Below are 18,674 nucleotides of genomic sequence, written 5' to 3'. Positions count from 1 at the left end.
AGGAAATGCTTAGAAATATTTCTACATCCCTGTAAACAGGTTAGGAAAGTAGAGGATGAGGTAGTGACAACTATTTGCCAAATCACATCAAGATGTCAATAGCCCTGCTTATCTTTTGAGTGACTCATTGTAGGTCATGCAGGTAATAGTGCAACCCCTTCTTTCCTACAGCAAAGTTTGCAAATTATCCCTCTTTCCTCAAGGCCAGGTAAATAGGCCGTACCTCACAATCTCCAGCTTATTTGCACTGAGAGCGCATTACTTTCCAGAAAAGCTGTGGCTAAAAGGTGTAAATCAAAAGTAAACATAGTGTCCTGGTTTAGCCCCAGTCAGCAACTCAGCACCACCCAGCTGCTCCCTCCCTCCCATGGGATGGGAGAGAGAATCAGAAAAGTGAGAAAATTCATGGGTTGAGATGTAAACAGTCTAACAGGTAAAGCAAAAGCTGTGTGCACAAGCAAAGCAAAACAAGGAATTCATTCCCTTCTTCCCATGGGCAGGCAGGTGGTCAGCCATCTCCAGGACAGCAGGGCTCCATCACATGTAACGGTGACTTGGGCAGACAAACGCCATCACTCTGAAAAAGTCCTTGACTAGTGTAAGCACTGCTTAGCAACAACTAAAACATGTCCACATTATCAACACTGGTTTTAGCACAAATCTAAAACACAGCCCCATACTAGCTACTATGAAGAAAATTAACTCTATCGCAGCTGAAACCAGGACAGTATCCACCCCTTAGTGCATACCATTTATGTCATGCTCAGGTCCCCCACTATCCAATACAACCTCATTAACCACGCCCCCCCTTCCCCTCCTTTGGTATAATACAATAGACGGGTATCATTTATCATTCCCTTAGTCTATGGGCCACCCCTGTAAAATGGCCATAAAATGTCCACAAAATGTCCACTGAGTTCATTTAGTCCATGACTTTGGGCTCCATGTGTTCCAGTGGTCACTGAGGGCAGGAGAGGTGGTGTGTTGGATGGAGTTACTGGGCACCAAAGCCAGCTCAGCTCAGGTCACTGCTGCACTTGCACAGCTTCTTGTAAGGCTTCTCCTCCATTGGTTCAGGTGGTTCCTGCTACACTAATGCCCATAACGTGCAGCTCAAACCATGGGTTACAACAATTTAAAGGTATTTCCATTACAATCTCTACCCTGGTCCCTTTGGACCAGACTGTCAGGTTTAACATTGCAACAAACTCCTCCTCTTGTCCCTGCTCCAGCTTGGACTTATCCACACACTGCCGTCCCTTAGGGATGTACCTGCTCCAGGTGGACCCTTATCTATGAGCCACAGTCTCTCCAGGAGTGTACCTGCTGCAGCAGGGACTTATACACAGCCACAGGCACTCTGAGGTGCACTTGTTCCAGCGTGGCCTTCTCCATGTCCCGCAAGGCCTTCAGAGATACACCTGCTCCAGTGTGGCCTTACCCACAGTCATGGTCCTTTCAGAAGTAAACCTGTGCTGACGTGGCCTTGCCTGTGGCTGCTGTCCCTCCAGGGGTGTACCTGCTCTGTTGTGGGCTTACCCATGGCCACACACCTGAGGTGCTCCAGCATGACCTCATGCACAGCCACTGATGCTTCAGGGTGTACCTGCTGCAGCACAGACTTAGGCACAGCCACTGGTGCTTCGAGGTGTACCTTCTCCATCGTGGACTTATCCTTGGGCCACAGTCCCTTCAGAGGTATACCTGCTGTGGCACAGACATAACCACGGCCAAGGTTGCTTTGAGATGTACCTGCTCTGGCATGGGCTTATCCACGGCCACAGATGCTTCAGGATGTCCTGCTCCCACATGGACTCATCCACAGGTCACAGTCCCTTCGCCCCAAGGTCACGCTGGAGTTCCAGCCCTTCCAGTACAGCAGCACAGAAACAGCAGCGATGCCCTGGCCGTCTGCCAGCCCAGGCACATCGCATTGCTGTTATCAAACTGGTCCCAGGCACCCCAGAGTAAGGTGGTCAGCAGTACAGCAGCAGAGAAAGCAAAGAGCAGCCACTAACGAGCGCTAGGCTATAACACAGAGTAAGGCAAGCAAACCCTATGGCAAGCACAGGAGCCTGCAACTAATAGCTGAACAGCAGTAACAGCTATAAATTCAATCCACTGCATTCCAATCAAACCTGTCGTTATCGCAAACCCTCTAAGCACCAAAAAGACTGTTGTGGTTTAGCCCCAATCAGCAACTAAGCACCACCCAGCCGCTCGCTCACGCCGCCCCCCCCCCCCCCCCCCCCCGGGTGGGATGGGGGAGAGAGTCAGAAGAGTAAAAATGAGGCAACTCATGGGTTGAGATAAAGGCAGTTTAATAGGTAAAGCAAAAGCTGTGTGCACAAGCAAAGCAAAACAAGGAATTCATTCCCTTCTTCCCATGGGCAGGCAGGTGGTCAGCCTTCTCCAGGACAGCAGGGCTCCATCACACGTAATGGTGACTTGGGCAGACAAATGCCATCACTCCGAACATCCCTCCTTCCTCCTCCTTCCTCCTCCTTCCCCCAGCTCTATCTGCTGAGCATGACATCATACGGTGTGGGACATCCCTGGGGTCAGTTTGGGTCAGCTGTCCCAGCCATGTCCCCTCCCAACCCCTTGTGCACCCGGCAGAGCTTGGGAAGCTGAAAAAGTCCTTGACTTAGTGTAAGCACTACTTAGCAACAGCTAAAACATCTCCACATTATCAACACTGGTTTTAACACAAATCCAAAACACAGCCCTGTACTAGCTACTATGAAGAAAATTAACTCTATCACAGCCAAAACCAGGACACATGGCCAAATGAAAGAGATGGGTCCTGACACCAGGAGTCCAGCATATTAGAACTCTTTAGCAAAGATAAAAAATATTTGATATCAGAAGGCAGGAAATAGCAGAACTCCAGTTATTCTCTGAATCCTCTTCTATTTGGGTGCTCTGTTGAAACTAGACACTCCATACAGATATAGTCATAGTTTGGGGTTAAATTCAACTCTATGAAGAAGGTCGATACAAGACAGTGTTTAATGGCCACTTAAGACCTCTTCTGACAGCTCAAACAGTGCGTGTCTTGTGCTAGTTTTTTGCAAAAGAGATGACTGTCACTCTCAGTGCCCCTTCCTGCCTATATACTTAGACAGGAATATAAAATGTATAAAGTATATAAAGAAATCTGTGGCAGACAGGCAAGGTTTTCTGTGTATTCCAAGAGTGTTGGTAAAACTGATTTCCCTTTGACTCACACAGGAGAGGAGAATATAGACTGCCTTACACCTGAATGTCTGTGGTGGGAGACGCTATTGTTACTTTTCATCTTTCTGGATGAAGAACTTGCTCCTTGCAAGCTATGAAAGTCATGAAACAGTTTGTAAGGAAGGCTTTTCCTTAATGCAGTCAATAAAACAACAGTAGCAGAAGATTATAATTGGTTTGGCTGCGTATAAAAGAAATATGAATGTGCATATTGTATAAATGGTGTGTCAGGACTATTCAGCACTTTTGCAAAGTTTTTGGAATGCACTGAGTAAAATAGAATGACAATAGTATATAAACATCTGCACAGCAGTTGAATCCATCAAAATCCCACATCTTTAGGTCATCTTCATGAATTCTCAAAGTGCACCAGTGCCACACAGAGACAGATGCAGGAAAACACAATACAGCCGGTAGCACTCTCGCATATAGATACCCATTTCCAAAACAAACACTGACAATCATCTGGAGCCTGAAAACATCGATGTAGTATTCACTGCTGTTTTAATTTCTGGCCACATATGATTTCCTGGTGGAGGAGTTCTCCAATTTACTGGTTTGATTCCACACCATAGAATTCAAAGGATTACTCGGCATTGATTTCAGTAGCAGAAAGGTTAGGCGCTAGGGTGGAATTAATACAGATTATTTCCACTCTAAAAAACAGGTGGGTAATTTAGATGCATTAATCCCATTGATAGTCCAGATGAGCAACTTTCCTTGAGGTATCATTTCCCACTGAAAGCAGCAGCAGCAGCAGCAGCTAAATACCTAAAAAATACTACATATGTGGGCACTTTTGAAATTCCCCCTCATTGCCCTAGAACAGTAACCCTCTATTTTCATTCAGTTAGTATTTAGGTCCCTGATCCACATGTGGGACTGGATCGTGCTGTATCTAGGCTGCCTTTAGTAGCTGTGCTCAAGCTTGGGTTCATGTTCCCTGAACCAGCTGCCCCGAAGCAGTTGCTGTCCCACTGCCTGTTGGGGCAGAGCTCTAGGAAGCTAGCCCCCACTGTGTCTGAACTCACCCCACACTACAGACACAGCATCTAGCAGTGCAGATATCAAAGGGTTTGGGTTCAACCTTTAGCTGCCATCTGTAAGCTAAGGGCAACACATGGACACACAAGTAATAAATAATAACACTTACATAAACATACATGAAAATAGAAAATAAAGTCTCCTTTCAGAACTGTTTGTGCTTTCTTAGTAATCACCACTCTTTATTTACCAAGAAAAAAGGTCACATAGTAATGTCTTTTTTGAAAGTTTTGGTCCCTAGAGGACCTTGTGAGATAAATCGCTGTTTTTCCATGAAAGTGCTGGGGGGAGGAGGGAGTGGCCAGGCCGCTGTAGCCAACTTACAACTCTGATGCCATGTAATGCAAAACATTTACTGTAAACCAACAGGCAATGGTGAGCTGCGACCACTTCAGTCCTTTTGCACAAACAAGGCTGCTTATGAGGTCATGTAATCTCACAGGCTCATTTACAGGCATGTGTCCTTACTGCATGTTAAACATCAACCTTTGACTCACAATTCCTCCTTTTCCATACTGGGTAAAAGTCGTCTCTGTACAAAGAAAAGCCACAAGCTCTTCCAGTCTCACGTGAGCCCTATTTCACAGCATGAATGGGATTTAAAAGTGAGACAGAAATCTGATAAAATTGCTGCAAAAGTAAAACTAATGTTTAAAGAAAAATTTCTGCAAGGTAAACTAAATCAGTCTCACTCATATCCCAGTTTAAGACCAGACCCTCAGCTGGATGAGCAGCACAGCTCCACTGAAGTCAATTTAGCTCAGCCATGACTCTACTCCTGAGCCATAAGAAATGTATTGTCATCGTGTTTCAGAGAACCAGCTTAGATGACTGAAAGAACGCTATTGAAATTCACAAAGAGCACAAATAAGCCAAAATAATTTATATGTACTGTATAAATATTAATAATAAAAGGTCATAATACATGTAAGCATACTACAAAAATGAAACAGAAGAACTGAAACGTCTGCCTAGCAATTTCACTGGGGAGGTGAGAGCAGTTAATGTATGAGCAGGGACTTTCCACCATTATTTTAGAAAGATGCTACAGATCAAATTCTGGCATTACATGTACACACTGGGGGGAGGATCGTGACATACCATCCTGCCTTCTGCCACAACTCGCTCTCCAAAAATTTTCTGGGCTGTGCAAGGATGACACTCAGCCTATATGTCCAAACCAGAGCCAGACAGAAATCCTCATGCTCTGCTTGCAAACCAATTGACTGGAACTGGAAGGGATGGCTGACATATGTGAACTCTTTTTCAAAGAAGTCAGCCACTTGGCAGGGAAGCTAGGAAAAGCTAGATTTTGCCAGCCTTGCACAGAGGTTACCACCAAGTGCACTGGGGGAGCATTGTCAGGCAGGGTCTTTGTCAGTCAGTGGATGACATCCCATGGCTCAGAGCTGCTCGCATTTTATTCTGAAGACAGAGTGTTCAGCAGGAAAATCTCACATGAATTAGCAGAATAAAGCTGTAATGAAAACAGATTTACAACTTCAGGGAGAAAACCTGCCCTAGCCACTAACATTTGGATGTCCTGAATGCTTTAGCTGTCTGTGCCAGCCTCACACATTAGCATGTTGTAATAGGTGGTGTCATCCAGCAGGAGCCTAAGGAAGGTGTGAGGTGTGTCCCCACCAGTGGGAGCCCTGCCCAGTGACACAGCTTTCTGTCCCCGTCTGGGGCCAGAGCTGGCTGCCCCCTCCGCCAGGCTGCTGGGCCTCGGTGGGTGTGGGCATGTGTCAAACGCACCCACCAGCCAGCCGTGCAGCGCCTAGGCGTGCCTTACATTTTTCATGTGAACAGTCCGTAAGGGAGACTGCTTCTTAAAATATCTATCTATAGATATATATCTGTATCTATATATCTATATAAATGCACGCGCCGATTGAGACTACTGAATCTCTATCTTTGGGAAACCCCCAAGGACACACGGACAGACCCCGGCCCTGCTCGGGCACTACCCCGCGTACCCCCGACAAACTGAGACGCTACTCCGCAACCGGAGAAAGCGCGGACAAAACGTGCGGGGCCACACACGTGCCGGCGGGTTTCCACCGACAGGAGCCCACGTCCCCCGCTGCCCACCCCGCAGCGGGCAGCCCCCTGCGGGCGCACACCCACCGGGACGGCCCGCGGCGGGGCCGGGCGGCCGGCGGGGTGGGGAGGGCAGGGGAGGGGAGGGAAAGGCAGGGGAGGGGAGGAGTGGCGGCCAGCGGGCGGGCCGGCGCGGCCGCCGATGCCCCTGGGGCGGCAGATGCCTCCTGCCGGCGGGGAGAATGGCCGCGCGGCGGCGGCTGGGCTTCTCCGAGGAGCAGTTTCGGGCCACATGCCGGGAGCTGGATCAGCCGCCGCCGGCGGTGGGGCGGTCCTGCCAGCTCCTGGCCGACAGCATGGGCGTGAGGATCTACCGGCTCTACGACGAGGTGTGTGTGGGGCGCCCCAAAGGCGGGGGGGCCGGGGGAGCGCGGCGGGGCGGGCGGGGGGCGCCGGGGGCCCTGGAGCGCCGGCCCGTCCCCGTCCGGAGTCCCGCACGGCTCCGGCTGAGGTCCGTTGCCCGTCCAGGCGCTCCCGGCCTCGGCTCAGTTTCTCCAGAATCCCAGAAAGCGGCTTTTAGGGCAGTGCTGTTAACTGCTGATGGAGAAAACTGCGCTGCTGCCGTAAGCACCGCTCTTACAACCTGCGGGGGGAACCTGCGAACTGCGAGGCTCCGAAGCTTGTTGGCAGCTGGTGCCTGGAGAAGGTCCTGGTGGGAGCTGCTCCTGGCGACAGGAGCAGTCGTGGGCCTGACGGCGTGTGTGCTCTGCGTGTCCCACTGCTCTCCCGAGCCCCTCTGAGCGGTGAGGGAGAGACCTGTCCCTCAGCCCTGCCGTGGTAGAGCATCCTCCTCATCGGCAGACTCCCGCTTCCCTCCCTTCTGCCTCTCTCCAAAACTTGCTTCAAACTGATTTTCCACCTTTCTCCCTCTAAAAACAGGAGGTAGTTCAGACAGGGTTGGAATGAAATTCCTCCCTTTAGGGGAGGACTTACTTCTCTTAAGTTCAAAAGTTTAGGCTTCCACAACTGACTTGTGACTAACGCTGTGAGTGTTTCCATTCCAATGCAGGCTTAGGAATTAATAACGACTTTTGAATCCATATAAATGTCCTATTTCTTTAGCTCTGTGATCATAGTTACCTCTCAGCTCCTTATAAAGCTGGACTTCATGCTGTGCTTTGCACAAAAATGTTGTATTCTGAAATATAATTTCAGGCATGGCCATGTTACTAAAAATAGCAAATAAAGCAAACATATAGGTGTGTGTGAAAGGCGAGGCAGGGTAGGGAAAGTATTTTTTTTTTTAAAAAAGTAAATTCATAGGCCTTGGAATTATTTTTTGGGTGGTAAATGGTCCCTACTTACAGCATGGACATGGTAACTGTCAAGGGCAAGATAGGCTTATCAAGGAGAGCACACAGCAGGGGCAAGCCCATGGTGACTGCCAGCTATCTCTGCAGGAGTTAGATAACACTGATGAAATAGAGGGTACGAGGTGTGTTGCTTCTGGAGTGCATGAAATAGAAACTTTAGGACTGGAGCTCATCGCAGACCTGTGAATGCATCATGCAGTGAACGAAGGCAAAGGAACTTCGGGAAGTTGGAGGCTGGATTTAGCCAAACAAATGGGCCTGGGGGCCCATGAGACTTGTGTTGGGGCAGCCTGAGTCGCTGTGGCTTTGCTGCTGTTCTAGAAATTGAAGCTGGCTGGCTGGAAAGTAGCTCAGGCTTCTCCTTGTGCTTTTACACCAAAGGGCTATTGAGCTGCCTGAAAAACATTGGGGTGTCTTTGTCTGTTTGTTTGGTTTTGCATGTTGTCCAATGACCCTGATGTAGGGTGGGTGGACAGACCAGGTGGGATGCAGGGGACCTTTTCAAGTCTGGTCGTCAGATTCTGCTGGGAAATAAGTCTCCTGTTTTGTCTTTCAGTTGCTTCAAATTGCCACATGAGAAGAAGAACCAAGTCTAGGAGGAGGGTCTTTGCTTAAAGTTGTTACTGGAAAAATTGGCTTTTAACGCTTAATGAACTGCGAGTCCCCTATAGCAGTGGTGTCCAGGAAGCTGAAGGCAGCAATTACATATCCTGTTGCCTTCTCTTCCCGCCTTCTCTGCAGGCTACACAAACAGATCTCCCGGGCTTTCCCGCTCTGTGCTGTATTCTAACCTGAGGATGGACTCTCCTGCCAATAGGCCTCTGCAAACGTGAAACATTTCACTCTTGTTTTAACTTTCTTACTGTAAATTTCTGTTTTTATTTAATGTCTTTGACTGTCTCACCTCCTGCAAGATGTACTGTTTACTTTTCAGATCATGATGCGTTATTTCATACTGATATCAAAATACTACCTTTTTTAGTAGAAGGCATTTAAGGATGTATACCATGATTTGTCTAGCAGCGGAACAAATGAATTGGTAGAGAAGAACATGATAATTTCTTGATCTGTCCTGAGCTACAGTATAAGAACTTGAAGTAATTCTTACTTGATGTAAGAATGAGTGAACTGATACTGTGAACCATTTGGGAGCCTACCTTTGCATGTGGGGCAGAATCCTATCTCTTAAGTCAGGGGATTGGGTAGTGCAGCCCTTGTACTCTGTATTTAGTGGCTTCTGAATTATGTGACAGTAAATAACATCACTTCAGCTCTATTTTAACTTCTGATGGAGGTTCTATCTGTAGCAAAAATGCTTTAAAGACCTATATTGTATGCACATATCTTGATAATCCTCAATTTAAAAGTATTACTGGCACTTCCAGTGGCCTATTGGCTGGAGCATAAAAGCTTTAGAAACAGGCAATACAATGTAATAGAAGTGTGAAACTGTAGTCTGACCTTGCTAAGGTACAAAGCACATGATTCTATGCAAAATCTTTGAGGCAAGTTCTGATAGCTTAAATGAGAAAATTGGTGCTTGGCTTTCCGCTATCAAACAGATTAAGAGGAAGCTAAAGGATGCAAAGAAACAGTGAGTGTGCTGATGAGCAGCGAGCTTTGCACGTTGACTGCAGAAGTTTGGGGTGAGCTTCGTTTGTCACCTCTCAAGATGCGGTCATGATCAAAGTCCAGGAAAAGAATACAGACTTCTGTTCCTCAGTGGAAGAGCAGCCCAATTACATGAGGAAGTAAGACTTTTTTCCTGAATTACTAGAAGAGCAAGGAGAATTGTGGTTTGCTGTTCTCCTGCTGTATGTGACGCAGTGTAAATATACATATGTACAAGATAATCCACGTGGCATTTCTGACCAGTGACCTGGAATGAAATAGTGTTTAAGCTAAAACAACTATTTCTGAAGTACCAGTGTAGTGCCTTGGCATGTGCTGTTGGGTCTTGGCTTAATATCAGGTGGGATATTTTCAAATTTAGTTTTTCTTTTGGAAATAAAAATGTTGATGCCTTCTACAAAGATGACACGAGTGCCTGGGGCTGCACAGGTGCTGAACAGTTCAGGTTTGAAGCTAGGGACTGATGCTTCAGTGAAGCCACAGTGAAGATGAGTAGCTTAAGCTTCTTGGTCCCATTATTATCTTCTGGTAGATCCAGTCTTCATCTTCTAGGGCTGATTTGCAAAGGGGAGGGGAAGAAGTAAGATCAACCATTTGCTAACAGAATGTTGTATAAACCTTCCCTCCCTTTCCTTGGGAATGCTTGAATTTGACTCCTACACTGTATATTCCAAATACTCTCATTGTTTTAATTTAGTCCTGAACTGGTACTAACAATAGCACAAACATTGCTCTATAGGCACAGAGGGAGTTTCCATACATTGAGAGAAACATTAAAAGCATTAACATAGGAGATATCCTGCACCTCACCCCTTCAGTGTAGACAGCTTTCAGAAAGCAAGCAGCTGGTAAATATTCAAGGCAGATGTAACAGTGCATTTTATATAAGCATGAACTTTATAACGCATTTGTGTATCACAGCCTGACGTATAAGCATACCTGACTTGCTGGAAAGCTTATTCCAGATCATGCAGTACGTGGTAACCTCCTGGAAATGGCTGAGATTCTTAAAACATTATATAGGGTATAGGAGACCTTACCACAACAATTTAATGCTTCTGATAAGCTTATGTGTGGGCAGAATTCAGTCCATGCTGACCACTGGAGAAGAAAAGGGGCGTTTGTGTGACTGGTGAAACATGCTCCCTTTGGAACTACTTATTAAGCAGAAGGGTACTGGTGTAAGGGAAGGAACAACCATTGTGCTGGGCAGGTCAGCCTGTCTGGATTTAAACTTTCATGTATAGATCAAAAAGTCGAGAGGTTAAAGACTGAATCTTGCATTGTTTTTTGAACACTTGCTTTCACAGCTCTTGAGCAAATGTGTAGCATGTGCCCCACCTAACTTCCTTCAGCTGTTCTCCTTGCTGCAGAGTACTTCCCTTTCCTGTGTGACTTTTCCTCTCCCCATTCTGTTTCCACAGCAATCAGGATTTTATGAGTATAAAGTCTTCGGTTGTCTTGCTGACTGTCCCCCAAGACGGCTTGTGGATTTCTATATGGATTTAGATTTCAGGAAACAATGGGATTTGTATGCTAAAGGTAAGCTCATCTAGGCAGTTTAAAAGCAAGCTTTGTGTCCACATTGACTCTTCCCACTAAAACTTTGTTCAAAGGCATTTTAAAGCTGCTGCAGTCAAAGGCTTTCAGCCAGACTTAAGTATCTTTTAGGATAAGGTTGCACTCTGCAAATATACAAGTAAACAGTGATGTGGAACAGGTAACATCTAATCACTGTATCACTAATCACTGCTTCCTTCTGGAATGAATTCTTTCCATGTTGGTTAAAGCACATAATTGGCATCACTTGTTATGCTGGAGCACCTTGCAGCTTCTAGTTGTTGTAATTCCTAGATGAATTTTAGTAGATGTGCTGGGGAGAAATGGAGATGGTACCTTCTGTGCATCTTTGCATATTGCAGCGGAGCGGTGCAGTGGCTTGCACCACTGCGATGCGTGATGGAACGTCTTTTCCTGAAAGCACTGGTTGTTCTTGGCACCTTTTACAATCAGAAATGGGTGTATCAAGAGAGTAGTTGGTGACTTTGGGCTTTCGCAGAGAAAGGAATAACTAATGTAGTTATTTAATTTAGTTTATTTAATTATGTATTTGAAAAAGGGAGTTGAACCTGGATATCCATATGATGTTAAAACATCTTACGTCAGCGGTGACAAGGCAAGGATTCAATGGATGTAGGCATCCAGTAATCCATTTATTTTAAAGATGAGGAGCCCTTCCCTTTTAAGCATGTGCTTAAAATCAGTTCAGGCCAATAAAACTGAAGGATGGTCCAAGTGTTTTGCTGAACAAAGAACAGTGTTGAAAACCAAAGAATTGTTAAATGTTGTGCTTGTTAAGTCTAGGACAGCTCATGGTGAACGATTACTGGTAATGCCTTTGGCTGTATCGGTACAGAGAACCACATATTTGACTTGTGTCAGTACTTGGTCAAGCTGAAGAAGCTGTGTCTTCATTAGCGAGTGTTATTTGTCAAAATGGGCAATAGCTTTCTTGTAGCAAAGGCCACATTAATGAAACAAAAAGAGCTGGAGTGGGACTCAACATTATCATATTGGATGTAAAAATACTATGTTATCTCAAGTTACTTCAGCAGTCTTTTATTTAAGTGCATTTAGAACTGAATCCTTCTTAGACACTTTTTTTTTTTTAAATGACTTCTTAGAGAAAAGAAAGGAAGCAGTTGGGGAAAAGTACACCCTTAAACTAAAAACTAGATAATGTTGCAGAGCTGGTGTTTATATCCTTGCTGACCATGATATGTTCATCTTTGAATTTATACTTGTGCTGGTACTTCGAGTCCAATGTTTCTCAGAAGTTAACTCTTGAAGGGCATAAACATAACGTTAATGCTTTCCTTTTAGCTTAAAAATTGGCACTAGCCCTCCCATTCTTTAGAGCTATGCATATGATGAAAGAGTGCTAACCAACCTTTCAATGTAAACTACATAAGCTTGGTTTTTCTCCTTTCACATTTAGGGAGAAAACCCAGAAAACTTCCATTCAGAGCCTTCTTGCTGTTTGTTTTGCTGTTTGTATTCCTTTTTGCTCTTACAGCTATGCAATAATGGCAGTCCAAAGAAGAGTTCTCTGCTGAACTGCTGGCTGGCACTGAAATAAAAATGTGACCAGAGTAGAAGTAGCTGCCTTTTTAGTTGAAAATGTAACTGCTCTTGCACTACGCCTAAGAGGAGCAATCTCTATCCTCTAGTTCTGTTCAGCAAAATTCTTTATGAAGGCCTGACTGGAGGCAGATATGGACAGGATGCCTGTGAGTACTTCACAGGGTCCTGCTTTGATCTGTTCTTGCCAAGAGTTTGCCTGAAGCCTCAGAGATGTTGGTATCAGAGTCATGGAATGGTTTGGACTGGAAGGGACCTTTAGAGGCCATCTAGTCCAACCCCCCTGCAGGGAGCAGGGACATCTTCAGCTAGATCAGGTTGCTCAGAGCCCCAACCAGCCTGGCCTGGAATGTTTCCAGGGATGGAGCATCGACCACCTCTCTGCGCAGCCTGCTCCAAGTGCTTCACCACCCTGACTGTAAATTTTTTTCTCCTTATATCCAGTTTAAATCTACCCTTTTTTAGTTTAAAACTGTTACACCTTGTCCTGTCATAACAGGTCTTACTAAAGAGGTTGCCCCCATCCTTCCTATGGTCCCCCTTTAAGCACTGGAAGGCGCCATAAGGTCTCCCTGCAGCCTACTCTTCTCCAGGCTGAACAAACCCAACTCTTAGCCTGTCCTCGTAGGAGAGTTGCTCCAGCCCTCAGAGCGTTTCTGTGGCCTTCTCTGGTGCTGCTCCAACAGTTCCATGTCCCTGCTGTGCTGAGGGCCCCAGAGCTGGACACACTACTCCAGGTGGGGTCTCACGAGAGCGGAGCAGAGGGGCAGAATCCCCTCCCCCGACCTACTGGCTGCGCTTCTTTTGATGCAGCCCAGGATTCGATTGGCCTTCTGGGCTGCAAGCGCACATTGCCGACTTATGTCCAGCTTTTCATCCACCAGCCTCCCAACAGTCTGCTGCTGTTGCATTGCTGTTAGTACCCTGGCTATTTCCAGCGCAGGCTCCTGGGTATCTAGGAGATGTCGACATCCTGAGGCGTGGTCAGTGCTGCAGGTGCCAATTCAGCGGGGAAGCTCTGACTAAACTGTAGAGTAGTCACTGAGGTACCACATGCTCCTGTGGCATGGTACAAAATGGTTGGGCCTGAGCAATTTACAAACTTGCTACTCCTGACTGCAACACCATCCTGATTGAGCTCATATTTCCCAACAATTTAAAGGTAATAAGTGGCTGCTAAAGCAGCAAATGCAGCTGTGCCTATTATGAGTAAAAGGGACTTCTGATCTATTGTAGAAATGTGAAGTGAAATCTTGTTATTGATTGAAATGCACTGTATTCTGCTTTGATCAGAAGCTGTCCACTAGTATTGACAGACTAAAGTGAATACAGGTGGGGCATGACTTACCTACTCTGTGCTTTTTCTGTGTTTGCAAAGATACAAAGGTAGATGACCTAGTAGCTAAAAATTGCATCGAGGTCTTTAAAATAGTCTCTTAATCCCTTTGAAAATGGACCGCTCTGCAGTTAGAAATGAAAGCAAAGCTAATAAACCAATGCTCCAGTGACCTCTGGTGGATAGTGTAATGCTGTAGCTTATACGACACTGGGAGTACTGTGCATCCAGTACTGCTCCAACCTGGAGGAGAAGCTGCTTTGGTGGGTGACAGCTGACTTGCAGGGCATACTGAAAGATGCCTAGTTTGGAACATGTTATATAGGGAAAGAATCTCCCATCTGTGGCAGGCACTCTTCTTGCCTTAGCAACGAGATTATCAGTCTGTTCTAGGCTTATTTTTAAAACCACTGAAAGCGATGGGGCAGACTGTGTGCGTTAGCTCTGCAGGTTATAGAGCACCTCTAGGCAGAATTCTGCTCTAAAAGAGGAAAAGTCCACTCTGACTGTTAATGTGAACCATCTTTCTGGATCACATCTTTTTTAACTGCGCCGATGTAATGACCAGACCTGAGCAGACAGGAGCTTACCCTGGCTCAGCCCCACGGCTTGTCAGGCCCATTGCCCTGATAATGGCGGTTACTGCCTCAAGTGAAGAGGCTGTACAGCAGACAGTTTTTCAAACTCAGTTGTGTAGTTTGATTTTAACTCGATTTTTTCCTTCGTGCCACACTACTATCTGACTGAGTAGCTGCCATGTTGTGCAGACTATTCTTAGATATTGTTTTTTTTTCCTGTTCAGCTGCCTTCTGATTTAGTTTCCAGGCAGAGTGAAGGTGCTATAATGAAGGCTCATAAACTGCTCAAGCTTCTTGTTCACTGTTGCTGTATATATTGCTGTGAATTTCCTAATAGCTTTTCCAAACTTCATTAATCCTTCATGTAAGACCTCTTCAGGTATTAGAAAGCAGTACTCGTCCTAGTTCCATGTTAACTCAGATTCATTTACAAGCATAATGACATGCTTGTGAAAAAGCATACTGTACTTGTGGCTCAGAGTTACACAGAATATGCATAGGCGAGGCAGAAGCTTTGGGATGGAATGACTTTGAATGAGCTAACTGTCTGAAAAGGAATTTGACTCTGCCTCCCCCCCGAATTGTTTTGGGTTCGTAGTTTGGGTTTTGGGGGGGGCTTGTGTGTGGTTTGTTTTTTCTTTGGTGTTTTGTTTTTTTGTTTGGTTTGGTTTTCTTAAATCAATTAATTCAATAGCAGCAAAAAACCAGGCCACCTATTTTTGTGTATTGGCTTCCTGAACAACCCTGCTACAGAACTTTTTTAATGTCTTCTACTGCTACAACTTTACATACATACCAATTTTAACATAAGGGTTGCATATAAAATGGTTCATGTCAGAAATCTGAGCAGTTCTTGATGCTGTGTATGGTTCTGTTGAAGCAGAAATTAAAAATATCTAACAATCTTCCTTTTTCATCTGCAGAACTGTATGAGAAAACGTATGATGGTGAAAAAGTAGTCTACTGGGAAGTGAAGTACCCTTTTCCTCTCTCAAACAGAGACGTATCCTTCAAGCTTTCTGTTCCCCTTGCAGTTTTTGTCACCTGGTCATACAGGGATCCTAACAATGTACTGATTCTACTGCTCTCCTGCACTTTGTCTAAGATCTTGCAGTCCTCGTGTTACATGAATATGTATACTGTGAAGAAGAGCGTGGGTGCCTCTTCCCACACACAGCTAAAGCTCACATAGTTGAATTATTACTCTGCAGGATCAAATCCTGTAGACTCATAAGAAATAACTTGAAGGGGCTGGTATTTGTAATGGAATTCACTTGTCAATTCATCATATGTCAAACTGACACTGTTTTGATGTGCCGCCTCAACTTGGAATACAGTATGTCTATATTCGTGAATGTCAAGAACTGGATGTGAATGGGCAGAAGATCTGGGTTGTGTTAGCTCAAGGTGTGTCTGTTCCTCAGTGCCCTGAAAGGCCTGGTATTATCAGAGTTAAAACCTATAAACAAAATCTGGCAGTTGAAAGTGATGGCAAGACTGGATCTAAAGGTAAGAGGTCAAGAAAGTGTGATCACAAGTCATGTAGCCAAAGAATGTATGTATTCGCAAAATGCACAAAGAGGAGAGACTGGAAATTTTAAGCTAAAACCAATTACTATAAAGTGGATGTACTGAGCACTAGGAATACTTTAAAATGAATGAAACTTTTGGAAATGTCCAGTGTGGTGTGCTACTCTTAAGAATCTTTTATTTAACAGTTGGGCTGGGTAGTTAAGAGTAGAGTACTGACCACTTCATTCTTCTCCATTCAGTTGGGTAGAGTCTGATGCTGCCTGCAATCTGGTTAACTCAGCAATCATGCAAGTATTGTGTTGGACAGATTTATAGATTAAAGGGTTTGCCTGGAGATTGACTCCTGTCTGAGATTAGTCCTTTAAAGACAACCTTATTTTGTAAGACAGGCTGCCTGAAATGGTTTGCAGTAGTTTAAATTAATATTATGGCACACTCAGCTTCCCAGAGATTAACTGGGAATGGTTGTACTCACTTCGCATTCCACTTAAGTAAAAGTTTACGTTTTTGTGAAGAATTTAGAGCAGAACTGTTGTACCTGGTGATTCAGTCATGCGCACTGACAGCTTTTGTCATATGTTGTTAGAGCTAATACGCAGACTATGGCCGGATAACTTTCTGGTAACTTCTCTCTCCTCTCTAGTCTATATGTACTATGTTGATAATCCTGGTGGCAGGATTCCATTGTGGCTGGTCAACTGGGCTGCTAAGGTAAGTAAAGGTCGACAGCACAATTGTCTTTGGCTAATCCGTTTCAAACAGTGTACTCAGTGCATCCATACCTGTCTTCTATACATCTGAAACAGATGTATTGACCTTTCCAGCTCTTACGCAGTCCCATTTTTAGAGTCTTGCTATTGTCTGCTCTCATGGCAGTTGTCTTTTTTCTTTTTATTTTTTTTTATTCCTATCAAATTCCCTTGGTTAGTCAACCAGGCAGGTAAATTTGTGCAACAAAACCAACAAACCCATGTTCCAGAGCATATGTGAATAGCCGTAACACAAGCAAACTGCAGTAATGCAGTCTGTTCGTGAAGGGTTAAAGGAATGGTTTGCTGCTTTGTACAAGATCTTAGAATCGTCCTGTATTTGTTTGAAGGCCTCGGCCTATATAGTGAGAATTCACATCTTGCTTATAGTTTTTCTTGATTACATTGTGCAAGAATGACTTTTCCACTTTTCTCTTTACAGAGTGGTGTGCCTGCTTTCATGAAGGATGCGATAAAAGCTTGCCGTTGTTATTGTAGGAGGTCATAAGTCAAAGTTGATCTGAATTGTTTAATTCCTAGAGCTCTGCGCTTACAGGAGTGGCTATTATATACTGCACTGAATAAAATCTACCTCTAATGTTGGAAAGAATTTATGCCTTGAATTTTATTAGACCTTTGTTTCCATCTCCAACTGAAGAGCTAGCCACTGACAAGGTAACGCCAACATCAGCTGCATCCTTTTGGAAGTACTTAAGTTTAGCCTTGTCCCCCATGCTTTGCTTATGCTGATTGTCATGTGTCAGCTAGAGGAGTTCTGTTTACTGAAGTATTACATCGGACAAGAGACAACGATCTTGCTAGGAAAAATGTCTGAACTTGGACTGAAATTTCTCTGCGTGTGTTATGGCTGGATCTGCCTTTGTGGCCTTGCAGGGTGGCTTCCTACTGAAATTGAATAATGGAACTTGCATTGCTTAGGAGGAAACACTTTTGCTACCCAAGTTTGTCATTCTTAAACTGTCTGCCTGCTACGAGGGTGAAAAATGCTGAGGACATATAGTTAAATTACTAGAAATCTGCAGTCGGAACTGGAACTCTGTGTTACGAAGCTTCCTTGTGATGGCTTTAAGCCCACATATAAGACTTGTGCCCAAAGCCTTGCATTCACATCTAAATACCCCTGTATAAAAAGTAATAACCATTAGCTGTGTCCAGCTAGAAGGAAAGGAGGAGTTGGCCTCCATGCCTGATTTAAGGGGGACAAGTTATATCTTCGGAGTCAGTAGCCTTATCTACATAGCAGCTTGGATACCAACTTTAAATTGGAAACAATTATAAACTGGGTGGCTGCAACTGAATGTAAGTGAACTTGATGTGAAACTTCGGCTTTTCTTCATTTTTAAATTTCATGCTGATGTAAAGAATGAAACAGAATTTTGGATGGTAATCCACTAAAAGCACAACTGAGCAGGAAATTATACTTCCAGCACCTTTGCAGGGGGTGGGGAGGGGTAGGAGGATGAAGTACATAAAAGGTGAGAGGGCCTCAATCTCAGGGATTTAAAATATTCTGCATTGTTACTGAACAAATCTTGTAATGGGGTAGGTTTGTCTTGTTAGAAAAGAACTGGTTGAAGTGATTGCCTTTATACTTTGTTAAAATACTTGTTTGCAATAAATCCTTATTCTGTCCATGCAGCGTTCTTGTTCCTTCTCTCATGTTCAGGAGTGGCCATGCTGGGCAGGTCACAGGTGACAGGCTGATATCATGGGCTGTCTTATTTCTAAAGGCTTTTGAAAGGATAACCTGGATGCATGAGAACTAAGTAGGATTTCATGTGTTCTGAAGAACTTGCTGCCAGCAGTTTAGGCATTTTCAAGTGTTTTTGACTTGGAGACCATTACTGAATTGAATATTACAGTGCTAGACAACTTTCAATCAGTTGTAAATATAGCTGTCACTTTTTTTTTTTCGCAGCAGATGAACAGACATCAAGAGAGAATAGTTCTGAAGCATAATTCTCTTTAACTTTCCGTTAATTTT

The 18,674-nt window shown here is 44.7% G+C and overlaps 1 protein-coding gene across 3 annotated transcripts; it reads left to right on the top strand.

The window, feature by feature from the left end:
• The first annotated feature begins 6,468 nt into the window (after positions 1-6,468).
• PCTP (phosphatidylcholine transfer protein) lies at positions 6,469-18,328 on the top strand. 3 transcript variants are annotated; one of them, XM_075111030.1, is made up of 7 exons: positions 7,835-8,813; positions 9,263-9,451; positions 10,757-10,874; positions 15,311-15,390; positions 15,725-15,896; positions 16,564-16,631; positions 17,112-18,328. In XM_075111030.1, exons 3-7 carry the CDS (start codon positions 10,832-10,834, stop codon positions 17,175-17,177), a joined length of 429 nt encoding a protein of 142 aa, XP_074967131.1. In that variant the 5' UTR covers positions 7,835-8,813; positions 9,263-9,451; positions 10,757-10,831; the 3' UTR covers positions 17,178-18,328. The 3 variants fall into 3 exon arrangements, with proteins under 3 accessions (XP_074967129.1, XP_074967131.1, XP_074967130.1); XM_075111028.1 differs by lacking the exons at positions 7,835-8,813; positions 9,263-9,451 and adding an exon at positions 6,469-6,716; XM_075111029.1 differs by having other exon boundaries at positions 7,836-9,451.
• Positions 18,329-18,674: the final 346 nt, after the last annotated feature.

This window comes from Phalacrocorax aristotelis, chromosome 16 (assembly GCF_949628215.1).
Source record: "Phalacrocorax aristotelis chromosome 16, bGulAri2.1, whole genome shotgun sequence".
Lineage (NCBI taxonomy): Eukaryota > Metazoa > Chordata > Aves > Suliformes > Phalacrocoracidae > Phalacrocorax > Phalacrocorax aristotelis.
The sequence above is the reverse complement of the archived record's forward strand: the minus strand, read 5'-3'. Positions and strand labels throughout refer to the sequence as shown.